Source organism: Notamacropus eugenii, chromosome 1, assembly GCF_028372415.1.
Source record: "Notamacropus eugenii isolate mMacEug1 chromosome 1, mMacEug1.pri_v2, whole genome shotgun sequence".
Classification (NCBI taxonomy): Eukaryota; Metazoa; Chordata; class Mammalia; order Diprotodontia; family Macropodidae; genus Notamacropus; species Notamacropus eugenii.
In genome coordinates, this window is record NC_092872.1 from 92,773,003 (window position 1) to 92,797,055 (window position 24,053).

General features: G+C 37.9%; 1 protein-coding gene across 1 annotated transcript in view; it reads right to left on the minus strand.

Annotated features, from left to right (window-relative positions):
• Positions 1 to 10,097, minus strand: part of ERCC4 (ERCC excision repair 4, endonuclease catalytic subunit) — a 36,082-nt gene extending 25,985 nt beyond the window's left edge. The window contains exons 1-4 of the mRNA XM_072609890.1: positions 9,846 to 10,097; positions 7,778 to 7,958; positions 5,497 to 5,692; positions 4,536 to 4,743 (exon numbers count right to left, since the gene is read on the minus strand). Of these exons, the coding sequence (XP_072465991.1) occupies positions 4,536 to 4,743; positions 5,497 to 5,692; positions 7,778 to 7,958; positions 9,846 to 10,019 (759 nt within the window). The 5' untranslated portion in view covers positions 10,020 to 10,097. The remainder of the gene's footprint in view (positions 1 to 4,535; positions 4,744 to 5,496; positions 5,693 to 7,777; positions 7,959 to 9,845) is intronic.
• Positions 10,098 to 24,053: the final 13,956 nt, after the last annotated feature.

Consider the following 24,053-nt stretch of genomic DNA (forward strand, 5'->3'; position numbering starts at 1 on the left):
TCTGTGATCCTAGAGCAGAGCTTTGTCTGGAGTCCACACATGCAGAGGCAGCAACAGTAGCTGCAGCAGCTTCTGGAGTCCTCAGTCCAGAGATGGTAAGGGGATCAAGAGTCAGATAATTCGTCAGAAAAAAATTACAGAGGTCCTTTGCTGACATTGGGTACAACTGGTGCTGATTTACAACTCTCTTGCCAATATGCTGTTCTGGGTTGCAGTTCCAAGGCAGAGGGAGTTCTACTTTTGTGGCTGTAGGGGACCAGGGGCCCTTCCTGGGTAAATATTGAAGTATGGACTAAGAAAGCAGTGACCATACCTCTCCTAGGGCCATACCACCTTGGAAGCAACAAAAACCTGAGGACCTCCTGAACAAGCTCTAAAAATAACAGCATGAAAAAACCTGAAGTTTGGAATAGTGCTTCTTCATCCTCAGGTGAGCAAAGCCCAACTTAAGCATAAAGTTCCAACTCAAGAAATAGTAGAATAACAAGCAAGCAAAAAAATAGGAATTTGAACATAAAAAGCTACTTTGGAGGCAGAGAAGACCAAGATATAAACTCAGAAGACAACAATGTGAAAACAGCAACAAACAAAGCTTCAAAGAAAAATGCTAATTGTACACGAACCCAACAAATATTCCTAGAAAAGTTAAAGAAACAGATAAGAATGGTAGAGGAAAAATTGGAAAAAGAAATGAGAGTGACATAAGATAGTCATGGGAATTAACTGCTTGGTAAAAGAGGCACAAAAAGAATACTGAAGAAAACAACATCTTAAAAAAACCAGAATTGACTGAATAGTAAAAGAGGCACAAAAATCTACTGAGGAGAACAACTTCTTAAAAAGCAGAACTGGCAAGTGGAAAAAAGGTACAAAAATTCACTAAAGAATTACTTAAAAAGCAGAATTGGTGAAATGGAAAAGGGGGCAAAAAAAATCTCAGTGAAGAAAATTGCTTTAAAAATTAGAATATGGGCAAGTGGAAGCTAATGACTCCACAAGACATCAAGAAATAATAAAACAAAGTCAAAAGATGAAAAAAATAGAAGAAAATGTGAACTATCTCATCGGAAAAAACAACTGACCTAGAAAATATACTGAGGAGAGATAACTTAAGAATTATTGGTGTAGCTGAAAGCCATTATCAAAGAAAAAGTCTAGAAATCATATTTCAAGAAATTATCCAGGAAATGCACCCTAATATCCTACAACTTTTGCAATAATTGTGGGAGGGGGTGGGAGGAAGAGCATTTGCCACCCAAAATTTAAAAAGGATGCTACAAACAAATAATTAAAACGTAAAGGAAAAATGTCTATTTTTTGTATTGGCTCTACAATCATTTTTGCTTTCAATTTTCTCCACTTCTCTAATTTTCAAGATTCCTCTTTAAATGTTTTTAAGGTTATTTTCCAGTCCTTTAAAGTTGCATGCTCCATCCACAGATCCTTTATTTTTCTATTATGTTAATATGAACTTTCATAGATATGAATTTTCCTCAGAGGCCTGCTACAGTTTTGTCTTAAAAGTTGTGGCACATTGTTTTACTGTTATTGTTATTTTTTATTATTATTGTTTCTATGTTTAGTTATTTGATCTCATTATTCAGGATGTCATTACTGTCCACTTCAGTCCATATATTTTGTTCATATTTCCTTTCTCAAAAATTGCTTATTGTGCTTTAATTTGTAAAGGCTATGTTTACTATAGCTGTCTTTGAAGATTTATGATTAATCTATGCCCTGGAACATGATCAATTTATGCAAAGATACCATAGCATGCTAAGACACATGTCTTCTTTAATACTTCCAACCAAAATTTAGACAAATCTAGTTTATTCAACTATAATATAGCTCAATGTAAGGATAATATTAATTTTATCAGATCTCTATTATCTTCCTTGTTTAACTTTCTGTTGGATTTACCCAGCTCTGAAGGAGGAACATTAAGATTCTCCTATTATTGTGTTACTATTCTTTTATGAATTTATCTGTTATATCACTTAGTGCATATACATTTAACAGAATTATTTTAAAATTGCCTTTGTGGCCTTTAAAGATAATGTAGTCTCTTGATTTAAATTTTTTATCATTTTCCTTATCTGAGATTATAATGACAAATCCTGCACTTTTAAGACTTAACTAAAGCAGAATAAATTTTGTTCTATCCCTTTGTTTTCAATATATGTTTTAAATGTTTCTTCTGTAAAATAAACTGTTGCTTTTTTTCTTCTAATATTTTTTATATTTCTTGGAAAATTTACTCCATTAACATTTAGGGTTATAATTGTTAAATAACTTTTCTGACACTACATACTTATATAAATATATATGCAGCATGGCATATTGGATAGAGTCGACCTTAGAGTCAGGAAGATCTGAGTTCAAGTCCTCCCTGACCCATCCTGGCTGTTTGACTCTGGACAAATTACTTATCTTCTTGCTGCCCCCATGCAATTTCCTAAGACTTGCTAAGGTGTAAATCTTCACTGGAAGAAAAGATTACATATCAGCTTACTAAACCTTTGCAATCACAGGTCCAAAAAATATCTAATTATATACATACACACATAATACAAACTCAAATTAGTCTTTGCCTTTTATTTTGCTTCCACTAATTTGAATCCAGTCTCTTCCTAGTTCTCAGCTAAAATCTCACCTTCTTCAAGAAACCCATTCCTATTCTCCTTAATGCTAGTGCCTTTCGTTAGAGGGAAGACAATCTTAGAGATTATCTTCAATGTATATATAACCTGTATGTATCTTCTTTGTTCATAGTTCTTTGTATGTTGCTTTTCCCATTAGACTGTGGGCTTCTTGAGAGCAGGGACTGTTTTTGCTTTCTCCCCCATTCTTTGTGATTACCACACTGCTTGGCAAACAATAAGTGCTTAATAAATGCTTGTTGCTTGCTTGCTTCCTCTTCCCAATTCTCACTCCCTCTTACCCCTTCCCTTCCAAAGCTCCTTGGATTTACTTTATTATTATTCTATTTCTTATGTTTGTTCAAGCCTTCCCTCTTCTTAGTGAGACAAATACTTAATCTTCTGTCCCTGAGTTATCACATCTATTATGTTTCAGTTAATTACTTTAATTTCTAATTTCAGTTAATTTCATTAATTTCTAATGACTCACCCTTTTCTGAATTAAAAAGGAAACAAACAGGTTACAGAGGAGGGTAAATGTATTTCTAAGCAACCCCTTATTCTGCTATCTTCCTGGGATTCTCTTTAAGCATTTTATATAAAGTCACTTTACAAAAATGATTACTTCTGTTCTGTTTCTAAATGCTTATTTTAAAGAATGCAAAGGTTTAGTTTAGTGTATATTGATAAAAAGAATTCACAATATAAAAACAAATTCTTTTAATGATGCTAAACATGTTTAACATAACTTTTACAAAAAAAATTACCACTGCTGTCACTACATGGCATTATTTTAGCTTTTAAACAAATGAACACTGGGCAGGAATAACATTTCAGTTATACGCCTCTTTTGAAGAACTCCAAAAGACAAGTTATGGCCATATATAGACTTGGTTACAAAAAGGCTCCCTAAAACAGCACTTCAGCTTTTCCAAGTCTGAGGGATGATAAAAAGCAACTCAACTCACAATAGAGAGATATCTCAATTGTGTTTTTCCATATTTTCCACAACTTGAATGAAAAGAATATATGTATTTTTATTAGCATGCACCAAATGATAAAGAAGCACATGGAAACAGAACATATGTAATATAAACAATCCCAGTTAAGTGACTTTCTATGTTGCTTTACCAAAACTTTTAATTCCAGTGGTGAACAGATTATCCAAATAAAGGAATTAAAAGTAATTTTCCTTACCAACACATAAGAAAAATATAGTAACCAGGAAATAAAAAGTCAGCTATGTAGCTTATTATTCTAAAACTCATGTTTTAGCTAACATTAACCTTAAAATGAACTATAAAAATTACATCTGAAAGGTGTAAAAATATTACTTTCACTTCTATATTTTCACAAAAGATGACTAGGTAAAAAAAAACATTCCTGCAACTTAGTATTATTTTCTTCCCAAGTCAGTCATTTTAACAGAGTCTCTCACTTTTCTGCATACTAAAACTCACCAAATCTATTTATTCTTAAGAGAAAAGAGAAACAGAAGAGATAAAGTTGCCATAATGTAATATTAATATTCTCCCCTACATGTCCTGCACAAAATTAAACTATGCAGGTTTTTTTCTTAAGCAAATACCACATTGTTAAATAGCAAAACACCATAATTTCTTCTTTTAATTAGCCTTAAACTGGAGGACAAACAAATCATTAGTATTCTTGCCAATATCCCAAACTGTTACACTAGCATCCTCATATATGGATTTCAGTATAGTTACTTTATCTGTTTTATTTACAAATAAATCAAAAGAGCTACATTTTAAATAGCTTCTAAATTCATTCTGGAATGATAACAACACATGCCTGAAAGGAACAATTCAAGCATTAAAATACCTTGCATTCTTTAAAATGACAATTCAACATAATCTGTAAGTAAAAATAAAGTACCTTGTCAAAAGGCTTTCCAATAGCATTTTCTAAAGATAAATCTTCTACTTCAAGAGATGGATTGTAGCACTTTAATTCCTTCAGACATGCATTCAAAATGTCCAGAATAGCTGTCTGGATAGCAAGCATGGCAGGAGTCATGGCAACATGTATTTCAACTACTTCAGGCTTGTGCTGTTCTAAAAACGAGTTAACTGCTACATGAAACCTAAGGAGAGTAATATTTTAAAAAGTATAAACTAGTATCTTAATAGCTGCAACATTTTGACCATGGGTTTCAGTTTTAATACTTAATAATGTTCTAAAAAATCAAAGCTAAAGAAAAAGTATTTCAAAAGAAGCTTAGTATAGTGCCTGGCACAAGGCGGGCACTTAATAAATGCTAGCTGACTCACTAATGTATAAAATGGTTATGAATGCAGGCAGAATATGACATAACTAAGGAAAGAGAAAGGTTATAGGAATTTCTGTAAATGGCATACTGAACAATTAAAACACACATCAGCATTAGCTATGAAAGTGCTTGAAATTGGAACTCTTGTTTCCTTGTCCCAAATTTACTTTACGTAAATTTTTCAAAATGTTCTTGCCTCTTAAGCCTCACTGAATAACTTCTAAATCTGGGGAAAAGCCTATAACTTCTTTGCTTAAAATTTTCCTCTCTCTCAGCCTTCAGATATCCGAAGGAGCTACGCAATGTTGTAAAGAAAATTAAAAGAGGTTCTCGAGCCACTTGTAGTATAATTTTGGTGGAAAACGGAAGGGACCTGACAACCAAGCCCTCTCTATGCTACCAAAGTATTATAACTGCAGAGACCATAGATTCATATCTCTATGTTCCAGTTGGCACATTTAAAAGTGGCATTATCATGCAAAACCAATATGTAAAATGATTATTATACAACTGATTATAACAGACAGTAGTAATCATAAAAATATGCCACATAACATGGCAATTTACCTTGGCCACAGGTACAACTTCCTTACAAAAAGATTTCTCATTACTCTTTCCACATGACAAAAGCCAGTATCAAAGGCAACTGCATTATCTGAGAAAGCTTTAATAAAACCATGTTTATTTTTTTGACGAAAGAGACGCAAGATAAAGGCTTCTTGACAAGAGTCAATGATTCTGTGAGCTTTATAGACCAAGATGCCTAAGAGGAAAAACAAAGATTATATAGCTCAACATAAAGAACTGAGATTGAAAAGCTCATTTCTATTCTACTAAATGTATTTCATGATCAGGAAATAAGAAAAGTAAATAGTCTCCAATTCTTTTGCGGTATGTCATGTTGGACAGGAATAAATATAATGTAGAAGTCCTTATTGATGCCATCTTTATTACAACAACCCAATTATTAAGACATTTTGAAGTGAGAGTTTACATTGTTTTAACATCTGAATAACTTTTGCTATGTATATTTTGGGACTAGCTAAGTGTTGCAGTGGATAGAGAGTGCTGGGCCTGGAGTCTGGAAGATATGAGTTCAAATCTGGCCTCAGATACTTATTAGCTGTGTGACCCTGGGCAAGTCACTTAACCTTGTTTGCTCAGCTTCCTCATCTGTAAAATGACCTAGAGAAGGAAATGGTAAACCACTCCAGTATCTTTGCCAAGAAAACCCCAAAAGACATCACAAGGAGTCTGACACAACTGAAAAACAACTTAAAAAAAGATATGACACCACCTTATATTTATGTAATGCTCTACTGTTTCCAAAGCATTTCCAAACGTTCTATCTCATTTGATTTTTCCCAATAACCCTGTGAACTAAACACAGCAGGTATTAATATCTCCATTTTATAGTTGAGGAAACTGAGGCTTAGAGAGGATATATGACTTGCTTAAATTTGAGCTAAGACTAGAATCTATGTTTTTGGAATCCTAGACCAACACTCTTTTCACTATTTTCTGCACACTCAAAGCATTTCTAAATCTAGATTACATATAAATTGTAATAAATATCACCCTTTCTTATGAAGAAAAATATATTTTATGTGCAATATACTTAAAGTCTTGGAATGTTCCTCATTTTCTCATTTCTGTAAGTTTAATAAAACTGAATCAATTCAGATCTCACAAATTTGGAAAGAGACAGAAGTGAAAATTTCCTCCATTATACAATCCTTTTGTCATGGGGTGGAGTAGTGGGGCAGTGGGATGAGTTAAGACTTATAGGAAACTCTCCTTTTGGAACTCAGTCATCAATTCAGACTCAGCTGATGGATAATTTATAGCGCTGTGTAATTGCCTAGGGACACTGTGAGGTTAAGCGACTTGCCTATTCACCAAGCTACATATCAGAGACAAGCTTTGGAGTCAGGTCTTCCTAAAAGAAAAAAGGCAACTCTATATCAACTAGCCAACAGTGCCCCTTTGTGATGGATAATGTCAAATTAATCAAATGAGACTGTAAGACAATGTTAAAAATAGACCTTTGGTATTACAGCATCCCCAATATATACGCAAAGTTATGATGCTGATGACAAATTATTCTTAGCTATTCATTAAGCAAGTTTCTTAAGGACTCTATTAACAACTTACAGTATTAAGAAACTGTAACAAAAAGTAGCTATGGTCTTGGGATTTCATTAATTCAGATTGGTTGTCTCTAATTAGTTCATATCAGATTCTGTCAATGAAAGTCACCGTCAGAATAATACTGACATCTAGTGGTAATATAAACAAAATCACCATTTTATTTTTGAATCTAAAATCAGAAAAAAAGCCGAAACAAAAGAAAAAAACTTATGCAACAGCAGTAAATGATGATAGATTTTATGATGGATTAAGATAGTCATTACAAAAAAACCTATCCTTTCTTTTACATAGAGGGCAATAAAAATGCTGGCTCAAATTCAGCACCCATGAAGGCATTCAGCAAACTCTGACTACTAAGTTACAATGTATAAAATATGACTCCTTGACTCCCATTTCTAAATCTACTAGATGATTTAGTGAAAAAAATAAACTTTTAAATATACATTCTAGTTTAAAAGCAAAACTCATTATTCTCAAAACCAATTAAGCAAACCAATTAGTTTAATCCTATACTTATTAAGCAGGAAAAATATTTTTCATAAGACAGTGGGCAGAAATTTCATTTGACAAGTGAAGCTGAAAATTTTTAAATGCTAAACATCTGATTAGCATGCAAAAGTAAATATAAATAGCCAAATTAGGTTGTTTATTGTATATTCAAAATGTAAGAAAAAAAACACTTAAAATACATTCTTACCAGTAATCAAATCTGAAGGAATTCTGTCAGTCAGGAAATCTACCACAAGAATTCGACTTGTTACAAACAGGACACCACCTTGGGTGTAAACCTCATATCTACTTCCACTTGCAATTTCATTTGTCACTCGTTGAGGAAGGTGTTCAACTTCCTCTAACTTCAGCTGATTGATAAAATACTCCTAAACCAAATCAGATTTCATTAGACTATTTAATTTGAACATTTTGTAAATAGCTACAGATAATAAAATTATAAGGCACCTTTTGTAGGGATAAGTGATTAAACTTGAATGTACAAGCAAAGCTCTATAGCTGAAACTACTCTCCTAAGCAAGACGTTTCAGTGATCCCTTATGGCCTCTAAAATAAAATAAAGATTCCTGCTTGGTATTTAAAGCCCTTCATGATCTGGTTTCAGCCTACTTTTCCAGACTTATTTCTAGACTGATTTCACCTTATTCCCCTTTACACATTATGTGTTCAAGAGTAAGTGTTTTCTTGCCAAGGTAAACCCTTCTACATGAATCACAGAGCCCATTCTATTTTGACTTCTCCAGTAGTTTGCCCCTCTATCATCCCAACTCTCTCACTAATCTTCCATCTCTCCCCAAATACTGGCTGCTTCCTTGCTGCCTACAATATGTTCCTCCCCCTCACTTGCTTGAAAAACCCTCACCTGACCCAATTATCATCCTGTATCTCTCCTTTTATTGGCTAAACTTCTTGAGAAAGACATTTACACTAGGTGCCTTGACTTCCTCTCTTCTAAACCTGTTCTAGTCTAGCTTCATTCAATTTATCATTCAACTTAAACTGCTTTCTTCAAAGTTACCAATGATTTAATTGTCAAATCTAATGGCCTTTTCTCAGTCCTTATTCGCCTTCACCTGTATGAAAACCTTTAACATTGTTGATCACCTTTCTAGCCTTTCATAACTAGATTTGCATGATGCCCCCAGATCCTACATATCCAGTCTTAGTCTATCTCCTGAGCTCCAATGTCACATCACCAATTGTGTACTGGACATTTTACCTCCCCTCACCCCAAGTACTGTCTTCTTCAAAATTTCTGTCTTATGGTGTACGGCACCACCATTTGCTCAGTGTCCCTGGCTCACATCTTGGTATCATCCTAGACTTCATCTGAGCACACTCCCCTAACATATTACCAAATTCTGCTTCTCTCCTCTTATTTCCTCTCACCTCACAAAGTTGCCACCCTGGTGCAGGCCCTCATCCCTTCATGCTTCAACTACTGAATTTAATTGTTTGGTTTCCCCGCTTCAAGTGTCTCCCCACTCCAATCCATCTTCCACTCACTTAGCACAATGACTTTTGTAAAGTGCAGATCTGACCACCTCATCCTCTTACTCAAAAAACTCTGGAGGCTCCCTATTACCTCCAAGATCAAATAGGAAATCCGAACATTTAAAGCCCTTCACCACCTGGTCCTTTCCTGGCTTTCCAGCTCTGATACTTTGTTTCCCTTCACCTACCCTACAATGTAGCAAAACCTGCTGTTCTTCTTACAGGACATCCCACCTTCCCGTCTTTGCACTGGCTGTCCCTCACGCCTGGAATGCTTTCTCTCCTCAACTCAGCCTTCCCGGCTTCGCTGAAATTCTATCTTCTACAAGTCCTTTCCTAGTCCCCCCCCCCCCCCCCCCCGCCCCCCCCCCCCCTTAACGCTAGCGCCTTTCCTGAGATGACCAACTATTTACATGGTTCATATCTTCAACAATGCACCTCCATTCCTATGCCCATCCCCCTCACGCCTCTAAGAGTGTCATCACCCCCTTCATATTCCCATAGATCTCCTTTATAGCCCCGTGAGTGTCCCCATCCTTTTCACACCTCCAGGAGTGTTCCCATTCCCCTCACACCCCCTGGTTCTTCCCACCCCACTCCCTCATATCCTCACGAGTCTCCACGTCCCCCTCCCGCCCCAGGGGGCCTGATGCAGACCCTTCCCCTCCCCCTCCCCCGGGTTTCCCGTCCCCTCCCCCTCCCCCGGGTTTCCCGCCCCCTCCCCTTCAGGCTCCCATCAGCCCTGGGGCCCCCGGCCGCACCTCCTCGGCCGGCTGGGTGTTGAGCACCAGCACCAAGCACCCCGGGTGGCAGTGCAGCCGGATGAAGTGGTAGAGGAGCCTGTCGGCACCGAGCCCGCGGGCACACACCACCAGCCCATCCGTTTCTAATAGCTCCAGCACCAGCTGCCGCTCGTACTCCAGGAGCGGCGCCATGGCCGCTCCCAGCTGCCGGCACCGGAACTCCCGGAAAACTCTTCCGGGTCCAAGGGCGAGCCAGAGCCGAGCATGCACGAAGCTGAGCCGAACGGAGCCGGAGGTTGTTTGAACGGGTTAGCCGAGTCTGAGACGAAGGGAGCCGAAAGCGAGCCGAAGCAGAAGCGACCGGGGCAGTCCAGGCTCGGCGGAGCCCGAGCCGGAGCATCAGAGCGCAGGCGCAGCGACCCGAGAGGAGGAGGCGGAGCCAGGACCGAGCTCCCCCAGGTCCCGGGACCAGCGCCCGCTTCATCTTCGCCCTCAGTGCTCAGGTTCCTCGCGCTGCTTCATCCCACGTCTTACCAGTTACTATTACCCCGCCTGGCTTTTACTCAGTCTGGAAATCCGGCCTACCCTGTGTTAGGGGAGATGCCCTCCAAGACTCGGGTATTTTTTAAATAAAGAAGCAAGTTACCCTTGCTCCAGACGGCGGTGTTTGAGTAGTCGGTGTTGGGAAACCGCGTGCTGAAGGCGACGACGCTGGAGGGAGCGCTTGTAGTCCGTCCGTCTGCCTGGGGGTGGCTCGGCGCATTCTCTGTCTTTGTTTCTTTGTTTCCTTCTTTCTTTGTTTCTTTGTTTCTTTCCTTCTTTCCTTCCTTTCCTTCTTTCTTTCTTTCCTTCTTTCCTTCCTTCCCTTCCTTCCCTTCCATCCCTTTCCTTCCTTCCTTCCTTCCTTCCTTCCTTCCTTCCCTTCCTTCCCTTTCTTTCTTTCCTTCCTTCCTTCCTTCCTTCCTTCCTTCCTTCCTTCCTTCCTTCCTTCCTTCCTTCCTTCCTTCCTTCCTTCCTTCCTTCCTTCCTTCCTTCCTTCCTTCTTTCTTTCTTTCTTTCAACAGTTTATAGGATGTTGTCCTGTGTCTCTCCCCATCACTGATGCATTCAGATGAGTGATTAAAACAAAAAGTAAACAAACGTGTGCTACCTCATATCCTTACCACAAGAGGGACATCTTTGTTAATATTTGAGTCCAAGCATTTTAGAAAATTTAAGTCCTAAATCTATAATTTTTTTCTTCACCTCCTGCATTGAAAGTTTAAAACAAGTTATTTAATGTGTACTGTCTATCACAGGCAGTGATAATTGAGAGACAAGATTTAAACCAAGGACTTCCCAACTTCAAAGATCCACCTTGACTGGCAAAATACATACATACATACATAGGTGTGTTTGTGTGTACATATGTACATATATATGGATGTATATATGAAGAGAGGTGTATGTGTATATGTATATATATACATATGTGTATGAGTATATGTGCATATATATTTATATATTGCTGGGAGGTCATGGAGCATAGCAGCTGGGTCATTATGGGGGGTGAGTATCAGGGCTTCAGCTATTGATTCTACCAACAGAATTTCAAAGGCTACACAAAATTCTATGAGGTTGAGGAGCAGGGAACAAAGGTAGTCAGTCAACAGTACCACATACTGTAGAGTTGAGAAGGAATGAAAAAAAGGCTATCAGATTTGGTGTCCAAGGGATCATTGGTAACTTTGGAGAGAGCAGTTTCAGCTGGTAATGAAGTCAGAAGCTAGACTGCAGAGAGTTAAAAAAGTGTCAGGAGAGGAAGTGAAGGTAATGGATAGAACTTTTTCTAGAAATTTGGCTGTGAAAAGAAAGAGTGATGTTGAACTAGAGTTTGAAGTAGGGTCTAATGACAGTAGCGTTTTTTGTTTTTCTTTTAAAGAATCTGGAAGACCTTGGCATGTTTATAGGCATCTGATACGGAACCGGTAGATGGAGAGAGAGACGAACTATTTATGACAGACAGAGACACAGAGAGACAGATTGGGCAAAGAGAGGCAGAGACAGAAAGAAGCAGAGAGACAGAAAGACTGAGACAGGAAGACAGAGAGAGAATGATTATGGTGACAATATGCTGGAGAAAACAGGAGGGGATGATATCAAAGAGGCAAGTAGGTTGGCCTTGGGGAAGAGAAGGGTCACTTCCTCTGAGACTAAAGGAGCAGAGAATGGAGGATGATTTTGTATGGGGGTAGTTGGTTTTTAGTCATTGTTTTCCCCTTCATCAGGTCTGCGATATAGCTATAGAAACTAAACAGCACATAACAGGTAATGAAGTTTAAATACACTAACCAAGTGGTTTAAATGTAAAAAATGTGCTTGATCTCTTTATTAAGTTCAAACTGGTGGACAGATTCCTTCATTGAATTAGAAAGGCAACCTGGCTATTAGGGGGAAATGTGTGGGGGAATAGTTGACCTATCCCAGGAGACTTTTACTTGACTGAAACTTCCAGCCCTGAAGTCAGTCCAGGATGTTAGAGTAGGGGAAGGGGATTTTTCTCTCCTGCTCATCCATCTTCCTTGGAGTCTTGCATAGGAGCTAGACCATCTAATGTTTCAGAAGTTCACCTGCTTAACAGAGTTCAGGGCACAGCTGGAAAGGGAAAGACACATTCTTCAAAGGTTAACACAAATACCAAGAAACAACTTCAAGGAAAAGGACCTTGAGCTGTCTTATCTATTCTGATTTATCTGATAGCTATTAAACATCTTCAAACTGTTAGAAACAGGATACAAATACAAAAGAGAGACAGTCCTTGCCCTCAGGAAGCTTATATTCCTGATTGCAGGATACAATACATATGTGGGAGTAGTGACTAGGGGAGTGAGATTTGGTCTAGTAGAGATTGTCAGTCAATAAACATTTTTAAGGGTTTACTGTTTATGGGCTAGGCACTGTGATAGGCAAAGAAAGACAGAAAAAAGCACCGTCCTTGCTCTCAAGTAGCCCAATGGAAGAGACAACAGGCAAGCAACTATATACATACAAAGAATATATAATACATATTTTCGTATATATAACATACATATACAAACATATTGTTCATCTTTTATTTTGAAAAAGAACCAACGACATCATGAGTAATGTTTTGACTTGATGAGAATTGCATTTAAGTGAGACAGAGTTGTCCATTGTCAGCCTCACTCTTCCAGAATCACTGAAGTCCAGTGGCAAGACATAAGTCAGGACAGCTGGCCCTGAGATGCAGGGGATGACCATGGCATCTTTGATGTTTGACCAAACTGAGCACTTCATGGCACCTGCCTTTAGCCATCTTCATGACTGTTGGAACAATTTGTTTTCATGTGCCCATTCTTCCCAGGGAAGTCTTCGCATACTTGGGGTACACACCTTCTAAGTCCCTGGTCCATTGGGTACCCTTAACCTGGTTTAGCCCATCCATTATATTGATTTTACAGGGTTTTACAGGCTTTTTTGGAGCCTCACAAAAGCTAGGTGAGAGGTGGACTCCAGAAGTGGATGAGCACCCCTGAAAAGGGCTCAGCAAGCCCTTACACCAAACTCCCTGAACACTTCTTATACCCTGTGCACACACACATATACATATGCATACACACATGCACATACACACATATATGTATATGTGTATATATATATATTATGGAGAGTAATCTTGGAAGGCACAATCATTGGCAAGACAGGGAAAGGCTTTAATAGACAGCAGTATTTGAGCTGAATCTGGAAAGGAAGTCCCAGAAGCCAGGAGACAAGATGAGAAGAGAAAACATTGAACACGTGGGGGACAGACAGTGAACAGACATAGAATGGTGGGATGAGGGAATGCCATGTGAAGGGAAAAAGGCCAGTGCTTCAGATTCCTAGAGTATGTGGAGGAGAAGATTAAAATGTATGAAGACTGGATAGGTAGTATTGGGGAATTCTCTCAACTTATCGGTGAGGGAACAATGATTGTAGGTCAAAGATAAGGAGGCTACGCTGAAATTAAAGAGATTTATTAGAATGCTAAGGAATCTGCTCTTACTAATAGCAAATTGAGATTCCTGGGGTGCAGATTTAGTTTTTATAACCTCACAATCCTGTTTAGGGTATACAGTCAAGCATTAGCATTCTGCAGTAACTTAGGATAGATTAAGTAAAGTTTTTCCCAGGAGAGGAAGAGGCAGAAAAAGAGAGATATTAGCCAAGGGAGAAAAAGGAGAGTATTTGGAATGCAACTGGTAGAATTTATTACCAGAGTAAGAAAGTATTCCCTGTTCAAGGTCAGGAGACAAGGGAAAGAGACCAAATGCTTTTAGACAAAAATGCAGGGTCTCTTATCCAAGGATGTCAAAGAGCTGTTATAACAGTGTCTGAAACCTTTCTCTTTACCATTCCTTGCATGAGGTCAAGAACATTTTAATAGGGGCAATTTCAATACTGTTAATAAATACATCAAGATGTTGCAAAACAGTTGTGATTTCTATTTTCCTCTATGGTAGGAAGAGGCAGGATTTTCTATTTGATTGTGGAGGCAGTAGGGAGAAACTGGGGATTATTGAATGGGGGGTAATGGGGAAAGGGGAGAGAGTGACATTGTCAGACTGATGCTTTTGGAAGATCAGTTTGAGTAAAGGTTGGATTGGAATAAGTAAGGAGAGTCTCTAGGCAGGAAGACCCATGAGAAACCCATTGCAACAGTCCATGTACAAGGCAATGAGGCAAGGGTAGTGGTTGAGCTGGTGGAGAGAAGGGGAAATATAAAAGAGATAGAAGGTAGAAATGACAAAATTTGGTAGTTTACTGGGTAGTGGAGTCATCATGAGAGAGAAGTTGAAGATGGCACCAAGGTTGCTCATGTGACTAGGTGGATAGTAGCACTCTGGACAGCAATAAGGAAATTTGGAAGAAGGGATGTCCAACTTGTTTATGAAGCACTGTAATTCAAGAGGGAGACTGAGGCTAAATGTATAGATCTGGAAATTGTCTTCCTAGAAATGATAACTGAATCCATGAAACAGTGAGAGGGATTGTGAATGGAGTCATAAGGCAATTGATTTTTTTATACCACTTCCTGTTGAGTTGGAGGATGGCATCACACCTGGTTTCTTGTTGCATTGGTGAATGGAATATGAGGTATGGGTTGTCTAGGTGGTCCTTATAACTCTTCAAGTATTTGGTAGTGTTGACCATCTCCTGGATACTTTCTTCTTTCAGGGAAGATTTCAGGTGAAATCATTTTCCACTACAATGTCTCAGACCATTTCTTCTCAAGCTCCTTTGTTGGATCATAATCTAACATCCCTTCCCTTAATGTAGGTATTACTGAAGGCCCTGTGCCAGGAACTCTTCATTTCTTTCTCTATATATCCTTTATCTTGGCTCACTCATAAGCTCTCATGGGCTCAGTTATTATCTTTATGCAGATGACTTCAATGTCTGTATGTCTAGTCTCTCATTGCCAACTATTGTTTATCTCCAGTTAGGTATACTGTAAAATAAGCATCATAAAAAGCACCTCCTCTTAGGAATGTTATGAAGATCCTCTAAATTTCCTTATTTCTGTTAAGGACTTGTTATCCTTCCACTTGCCTAGGATCACAACCTTGGAGTCATCCTTGATTGCTTTTCACTCTTCCATATCTAGGCAGTTGCCAAGGGCTGTCAGTTCTACTTTCATAACTTCTCTCCCATCTGTTCCCTTTATCTACACAGCCACCACCTTAGTTCAGGCTTTCATTATCTCTAACCTCTAGAATTGTGACGCTTTTCTAGTTGGACTACTAGTTTTCAGTCTCTACTTTCCAATCCATCCTTGATACAATTATCAAAATAGTCCTATTAAAACCCCTTTGACCATTTCATGCCCCTACTTAGGAATCATAGAGGACTCTCTAATGCCTCTAGATAAAATACAAATTCTTCAGTTTAGCTATGAAATCTTCACAATCTAACTTTAACCTTATATTTCTTTCTTTTTTTAAAAAAGATATGTTTCATTGATGCCTTTTGCTTTTATATCACAGACATTTTTGGATATTCTCCATTGCCACCCCACTTTCTGCCCTATAATGAGCCTTCCTTTGTAACAAAGCAGAAGTTAAGGAAACCCAAAGACATAATGATCACTTCTGATGTTGTGTCGTATTGTGTTATATTCTGCACCCAAAGTCCTCCAGCTCTTTTTCTCATATTGATCATTGCTATTATGCAGTGTCTGGTTTACTTTTGATGTTCTTTACATTTACATTAGTATAGCTTTTGTGTTTTTTTCATGGTTTTGCATGATTTCCCTCTGTATCAATTTATACACCCCTCTTCATATTTATCTGAATACTCATATATTCAATTGTTTTTATGATACAAAAATATCCTATTACATTCCTATGCTACAATTTTTTTTCAACCATTCCTCAATTGCTTGGCACCCACTTTTTTTCCCCCAGATCTTTGCTTTTACGAAAAGTGCTGCTGTGACATGGTAGCAGGAACTCTGGGTGAGAGGGAATCCAGCCTACCTTTCTATGCTTATTGTAAATTGTTCCCCTTCATGAATGAACAAAATTGGCCTCTGCTACATCGTGAACCTGGTTCTCTATCTCGGTGTCTTTGCTTAGATTGCCCTCCATTCCTGGAGCATATTCATATTCCCCTCTTAGAATTCTTAACTACCTTTACAGCTTAGCTCATTCCTTATGGAAAAATGATTAATAATTACTGTTCCTGATCTGCTTTGTGATCAGTGTTTTCACACCTCCTAAAATGATCATCTCTAGCATGATCTGTTTACATGTTGTCTTTCCTCTAGTAGAATTCAAGCTCTCTGGGTTTGTGTATGTTTTTTAAAAAATTTGTCTTTATGTTTCCATCACCATACTCTTGTACAGAGTAAATAATGAATAATACTTGTTGGATTAAATTGAGGGCAGATTGCTTAAATCATTCTAGAAATAAGAATATCTAATAATTTCTCCAACTCCAAAGCTGTGATAGCTTCTCTTCTCTCCCTTTCTATATCTGCAACTTCCCTATGTATACAACATAGAAAGACACACAAATCTTATGGAATTGGAAGAAAACCTAGTTCATCCTGATTTCCATTTCAAATCCTGAATTATAGTTATTTATCTCAGTTTCCTCCTCTATTAGAGAACAAAGTCTTTTCTTTGGGGACTTCAGGTTTACCCCTTGCTCCCTGGTCAAAACTATTCTCCTTGAAGTCGTGGATTTTGTGGTTTCTCTGGGTTTTGCCTACAGAATTCCATTTTGGGGCATCTAGGCTCTTGGTTATCTAGACTAAAGTTCTTTCACTCTAAAACTATCCTTGTTCCTATCTTGCCCTCTTGTCTGGTGAAGTCAGAGTGATTTTTTTTTAGATCCAAATTTCTTTACAATTCCTTTTCCCTTTTCCTCACCCCATTGTAGTCAGCCCAAATGGATGACATGGAATTTAGTCCTGCATTTCCATATCTCACTGTCTTTCTTGGGATCATTAATGTAAATATTAACTTGGCCAATTTTTTTCCTCCAAAGATGTAATTACTGGTATTCTGATGAAAAAAGAGAAGACAATAGTCAATAATTTTAAGTGTTTTGAAATAATTATCAAAAATAGGCAGCATGGCATGATGGATAGAGAACCAGCTTTCATAGAGTCAGGAAGCCCCTTCACATACCTACTTGCTGCCCCATCATGGGTAAGTCTCTTAATTTCTCTGTGCCAGACAGCTCTCTAAGATTATAATAATACTTAGCCTTTATATAGCACTTTAAAAGTTTGCAAAGCACTTTGTAAAATTATCTCAGTTGATCCTCACAGCAACGCTGGAAAGTACATATTTTTAATCCTCATTTTACATTTGGGAAAACTGAGACAGAAGTTATGTGACTTCTTCAGGGTCATGCAGTTAGTAAGTGTCCAAAGCTAGATCTGAACTCACGTCTTCCTAACTTCAGACCCACTGCTGTATTCGTTGCATTATCAGCTGCCTCAAATATAAGTTATGAGTTTATACTTGACTCTAAATTGCCAAGAGTATATTGATCTGCATTGGTAGAGGAAGTTCCTTACCAGAAGTTCCCTATAACAATAAAATCAGAATGCTGCTAAAAAAAAAATCACCTTAGGAACAGAGAATAAGAAAAAAGCCTGCTTTTATGCCATTCTAGATATTTATTGTTTACTGGTATCTATACAACTAAAAATTGTTTGTGTCTGTCCTTCATTGCTGAAGAAGCCCATGACATCAGAGAAATAATGACATGACCTGCACTTGACTTTGTTTTGAGTGAGGGAGTGCTGTGCAGGTCACCAGTCTCACTTCCTCTCCAGAGCCATCTGTGGAATTGCATTTCTCTTAGGAAGTGGCTTGGAAAAGTCTTATGTATTTGTGAATCTGTTCAAAACCTTATTGGAGTAACTTGAGACTGTATACTAATAGTATCTGATTTGAGTATATCTCTAGTTTGTTTTCCTAGATTCTCTTGAACAACAGTTATTGAATTCAATTCAAATTCTTTAAGTCTGCAATGTTAAAAGCATAGTGAAGTGGCTTAACAGTAAAATAATCGTCATAGTTAAAATGACTGACTGTTTTGATGGTAAGAACAAATTTTGGGGATGGGAGGGAAAGGCAGAGGAAGAGCTACTAAGTTGTTTTAGGAATAGAACCCTTTATTAGCTTGAGATTGTAGTTGGGTGAAAGGGTAGGTGGAAATGGAGCTATCCAAACAGTGCTGCTGACTTGGTGGGGAGGACAATCTTCTGTTTGAGGTCTCCTCTGAGCTGCCATTTTTTTTTTTGGTATTGGATTATTGTATAAATACCTTGGTTTAGAGTTATTTTTTTTCCCCCAATTAACACGAGATTCAGTTTTTTAAAAAAGTGATAAAACATTTTTTCAAATTGTAAACAGGATGGGGGGACATTCTAAGGGTCACTGTAGAAATGAATTTTAAAACTTTTAATTTTTGCTTATATAATTTAAAAATTTACCATGTTAATCTCTTTAGTTCATTCTATTTTCTTGTGATTACTAAAATACACCACTTCTTCCCCTCCTCTTTTCAAGAAAGATTAAAAAAAACCTGACCAGATAGCAGATCACTTACATTAATCCTTTGAAAATGAAATCACCTGCATAGTAATGTTGCATTATGAGTCAATTGAGAGTAGTCTTATTATCTGGATAAGTAATTATCAATCATAGAGGCAAAGGAGATTTTCATCTTTAAAACCAATCTTTCTCTTGGATATATGTGAATTTGATAATGTGATTTTTTTTTGACTTTTTGACAAGCTATTAATCAGTACCAGGAAAGAAAAAAGATGCAAGCAAGAAATTGAGCATGAAAGTCGATTACCTACTCATCTGCATCATGACAAAAGTCTTTCTTGAAAACTGATAACGATTCTTGTATGTGTTGCAATTAACCTTTTGTTATTGATTTGTAGAAAGCCGTGGGTCTTCCGGTGGGAGAAATAATACTTTAGTTAGATAAGCTTTGTTGAGCTTATTCACATTCTTGCTTTAATCTTTCTAGTTTCCTACCTAGGCAAAATAAACTGAACATATTACTGCCAATAAGGAGAAGGGGCTGAGTAGCTCTGTTTTTTTTTTTAAATTAAAGACAGCTTTGTGTGTGTTATCTTGTCTAGTCTACCAGTATGGATAATTCAGTAGCTCAAAAGTTTTTTGTTAATTTTTATCATATAGGCAATACACTGTCATAGATGCAGGGGATATGAAAATGAGATTGGATATTCTCTAGTCTTTTTAAAAGTAGTTTATAATCTGGTAGGGAGGATAAGACATCTACCATGTAACCCTTCTGTCAGAGACTCCGTCATCGTATGCAAGACCCAGGTATACTCTGAGAACATTTCACTTATTTGGCTTGTTCTTCCATATACAGTTAGAATTAGGGAATCATAGAATCTTCTTTTTAAAAAACATATTTTTATTTATTTTGTTAAAATTTTCCTAATTAAATTCCCCCCCTTCACCCAGCTTTGAAAGTAACATGTTGAATTTGAGTGACAGAATCTTGCGCTCTTCTTCGTGGGTTGCCACCGGCTCCCCTTATAAACACTGAGGTAGGCTTAAAACATACTCAAAAAAAAAAGCAAAACCAAACAAACTAAAGGACACATAAAGTAACGGAATCCAAGCACAGAATCATGTGACACTCTGCCCCTAACTCTCCCCACAAGAAGCCTGTATAAGTGTCCTTAATTTGTAAATTAATGGAACTTTATTAAAGGGAAAGTTGAGGTTTGCTGCTCCCCGTTGTTGTCTGCTTTCTCCTTCCACTATCTCCTTTCAGCTCTTAGCAGGTGGTGGTCACTTCCCACAGACCCTGTTTTCTGTTATATATATTTCTATCTCCTATGGATCAGCTCCCTGTATTGATTTAGCTCTACCTTATACAATTTCCTTTGAGGTTCAGAGATTCACTGGAATATAGTTGTTAACACCTTCTCCAGAGGATGAATTCTGTAGCTGCTGGCCCATATGGAATGATCTCTCTTAAGTTCCTGCCTTACCCAACCTTGATACCAGTTTGAAAATACTTCAGAATCAGAATGACAATCTTCTTTCGTATGCCTGGGTCACACAGTCTCTTGTCCTCTCTTCCAGAAGACTTTCAGGGCCTTCTGGAAATGCTCCCTTTTTGTGATGTTCAAATGAATTTCTATTTTCAACCCTATATAGGATATATAGAAAGTGAGTAATATTCACTTCCTTCCTCCTCCACACTCCCAGTACCTATTTAGTATGTTACTTGCTCATATCAGCATTCATCTAGCTACTAAGTCCTGTTGTCATTTGTCCTTCATTTTCAAAGAGGACTATGACATCAGGGAGGTGATTCTATAACATGCAAGTGGATTGGATTTAAGTGAGGAAGGGCTGTGCAAAGTCACTAGCCTCACTCTTTCCTCTGGGGCCATCTGGGTCTGGTGGCATGCTATAGATCAGGATGACTGGAGATAGCCTGGATGCAATGGGAGACCTTGGCCATTTTAAGCTAAGGTCTTTAACAGGTCTCAGTTTGAATGAGGCAATACACATTCAATGATTAAGACTAGGTAAGAAATGAGGCAGAGAATGGACCCTTTTACCTAGTGAAAAAACCAACAACAATAATTTGGCATGAGAGGTTTGAGGACAGAAAGATAGCTTTTATCTGAGGAGGTCTGTGAAGATTTCGTAGAAGTGACACTTAAACTGAGATGTGGAAGTGTTACCTCCCTCCACATGTCACATGTAGGGGGATGGTATTGGCAAAAGTACAGAGGTATGCTAAGATAAGACAAGATTGGTTGTGAATAGGGAGAAACAACATTGGTTGTGGGCTTCAAAAGATGGGTAGGAATGTATTTAAAAAATTATTTCATTTTTCTCAATTACATGTAAAATTTTTAAAATATTCATTTAAAATACTTTTTAATTTCAAATTCTCTTTCTTCCTCCCCTTCTTCCCTTGAGAAAGCAAGCAATCTGATATAGATTATACATGCAGAGTCATGCAAAACATATTCCATATTGGTCATGTTGTAAAAGAAAACACGGACCGACTGCCCCCTCAAAGCCCCAAGAAAAACAAAGAAATTAAAAATTCAAGCCACATTCAGATTCTATCAATTCTTTCTCTGGAAGTGGATAGCATTTTTCATCATATGTCCTTTGGAATTATCTTGGACCATTTTTTGCTCAGAATAGATAAGTCATCCACAGTTGATCATAGTGCAATATTGTACAATGTTCTCCTGGTTTTGCTCACTTCATTTTGCATCAGCTCAGGTAAGTCTTCTCAGGCTTTTCTGAAACCATCCTGCTCATCATTTCTTATAGGGCAATGTAGAGGGCTAAGGAGAGTGTGAGCCCTGTGATCAAGGTCATAGCTTAGGCGAAGCCTGTTCCTGTGGGACTTGTGCTTACCCAAACCCTGGCCAAAGTTCTCCATGACCCTGGAACCTGATGTTCTTGCAGATACTGATATTCTTGCAAAAAGTTATAAGAGGGCCTGGGAACTCAGGAACTAGCTTTGGGAGCAGGATAAGCTTTGTTACCTGCTTCAGGTACAAGGACATGGGTGAGTCATGGGATGATGAAGTCATGTCTTGAGATGGTGTAGTCATGGGATGAGCTCAGCCTGCACGTGATTGTGGTCATAGCTCTTAAATAACCTGACCCTCAGTTGAATAAATGGATTGCTCTCTTGCATTCCCACCTGCCCCAGTCTTTCTTATCAACTGCTGGGGACCCCAGGGGCGGCACAGTAGTATTCCATCATAATAACATACCACAATTTGTTTAGTCATTCAAAGGGTAGGGACTGAACAGAGCAGAAAAGAAGACATTATGGGCATGGAATGCCAGAATAAGGAGTTTGTGCTTTTTTTCAGTTGACTATGAGGAGATCCTAAAAGTTTTTGAGGAGAGTGTTACAATTGGATCTTTCCATGAAGGGAAATGCTTTGTTCTTCTATTATTAAGAGTAATACACTGTCAATGGTGTGAATGATAAGAGAGACAAAGAGGGAACTCTTGTGGAGGATGGATGAACTCAACACCAGTACTTTCGTTTCTGGTTAGATATTGGTGAGAAATGAGGCATTCACAGGTGGTTAAACATTTAACACCAGGAGGCTTAATGATATAAATAAAAATACAGTCCCTCTTAGCTTCTGTAGTCTACACCATCCCACCTCTCTACTCCCCAGCACATTTTTCCATATGGAAACAGAGTGCAGGGTAATCTTGTATGGCCTTCAGAAATCCGCCAAGTAGATGAAATCCTTTTATATTTTATTAGGAGGTTATGAAAGTTGTTTAGTTAATATGTGAAGAAGGCTGAGAATAGAATGATGGAGGTAGAAGTTGAAAGAAAGAAATATGAGACATATCAGAGCAGCTGAATCAATGGCCTGAACACTTGTTTGGACGTAGAGATGAGGGAGAGGAAAGAACCAAAGATGACTCCAAGATTTTAAATCTTGGTAATTGGGAAAATGGTGGTACCATCAAGAGGGACAAGGAAATTAGGAGGAGGAGAAGGTTGGGAGTGGGTATGATTAGTAGAGGAAGCCATGGTATAGGTGATAAGTGTTGGCTTTGGCCTTGAGAAGACCTGGGCTTAAGTCCTGCTGCTCTGACTCTAGCTGTGTGACCCTCAGTCACTTAATCACTCTCTCAGACAACTTCCTAGGATTTACTTACTGAACTATAGACAAGAGTTCCCACAGGGAGTCATGTAGTCCACCAATCAACAAATATTTATTAAGTGCCCCTATATAAGTTGCAATTGCTCTTTTGTAAGTAATTGACCTACTTGTATTCTGTCTCTTTGTATATACCCATATTGACTAAACTGCAAATCTTTTGTGTGTTCACCCTGACAAATTCAGTTTGGGATATTTTAACTTTAAAGTGCCAGTGGGTCATACTCATGGTGATATCAGGCAAGTAGTTTGAAATATGAGATGTAACAAATATGATAAATGATGTCATGGGAGTGGATGAGAGAGTTGTGTAAAAGAGGTGAACAGATGACCAAGGATAGCAGTTTGGGGAATAGTCACATTTAGTAGGCAAGAAGTAAAAGATGACTTAGTGACTTCAAGATTTAAAAAAAATTGAAATTATTCTGTATTTGACAAATAGCAGTTCATGTAAATATTTCTCTCTTCAAGAGAGAACAGAAAAAAAGGATTACAAGTGAAAATCACATATATCTGTTACAATTTGCTTTTTAAAAGACATATTATAAATTCAGTATGTTAGTTTTAAAACTCTTAAGCTCAACTATATATCCTTCCAAACCTTGATGTTTTTTCCTTTTTGTTTTTAAATACTTTAATGACCCTCTTTTCTTTTATTTTGTTATCCAGTTCCTCTCTTCCCCAAGTCTTCCCCTGCCCCAAATTTAAAACAATAACAGTAAAATCCCGCAAAACTTCCTTGTGACAAAGAAGCATAGTCAAGGAAAACAAATAGACATTTTGGCCATATTTGACAACATATATCTCATTCTGCATCTCTCATTCATCACCTCTCTGCCAGGCGATGGGTAGCATGATTCATTCCTGATCCTTGAGAGTTTTAGTTGGTCACTACATTGATTAGAGTGAAGCTGAGCTGATGAAGGATATTACCATGGCAGAAGAACTAAGAGAGAGCAGTATGTTGGGGAATCTCAGATTGCACCTGCGTCTTGCCC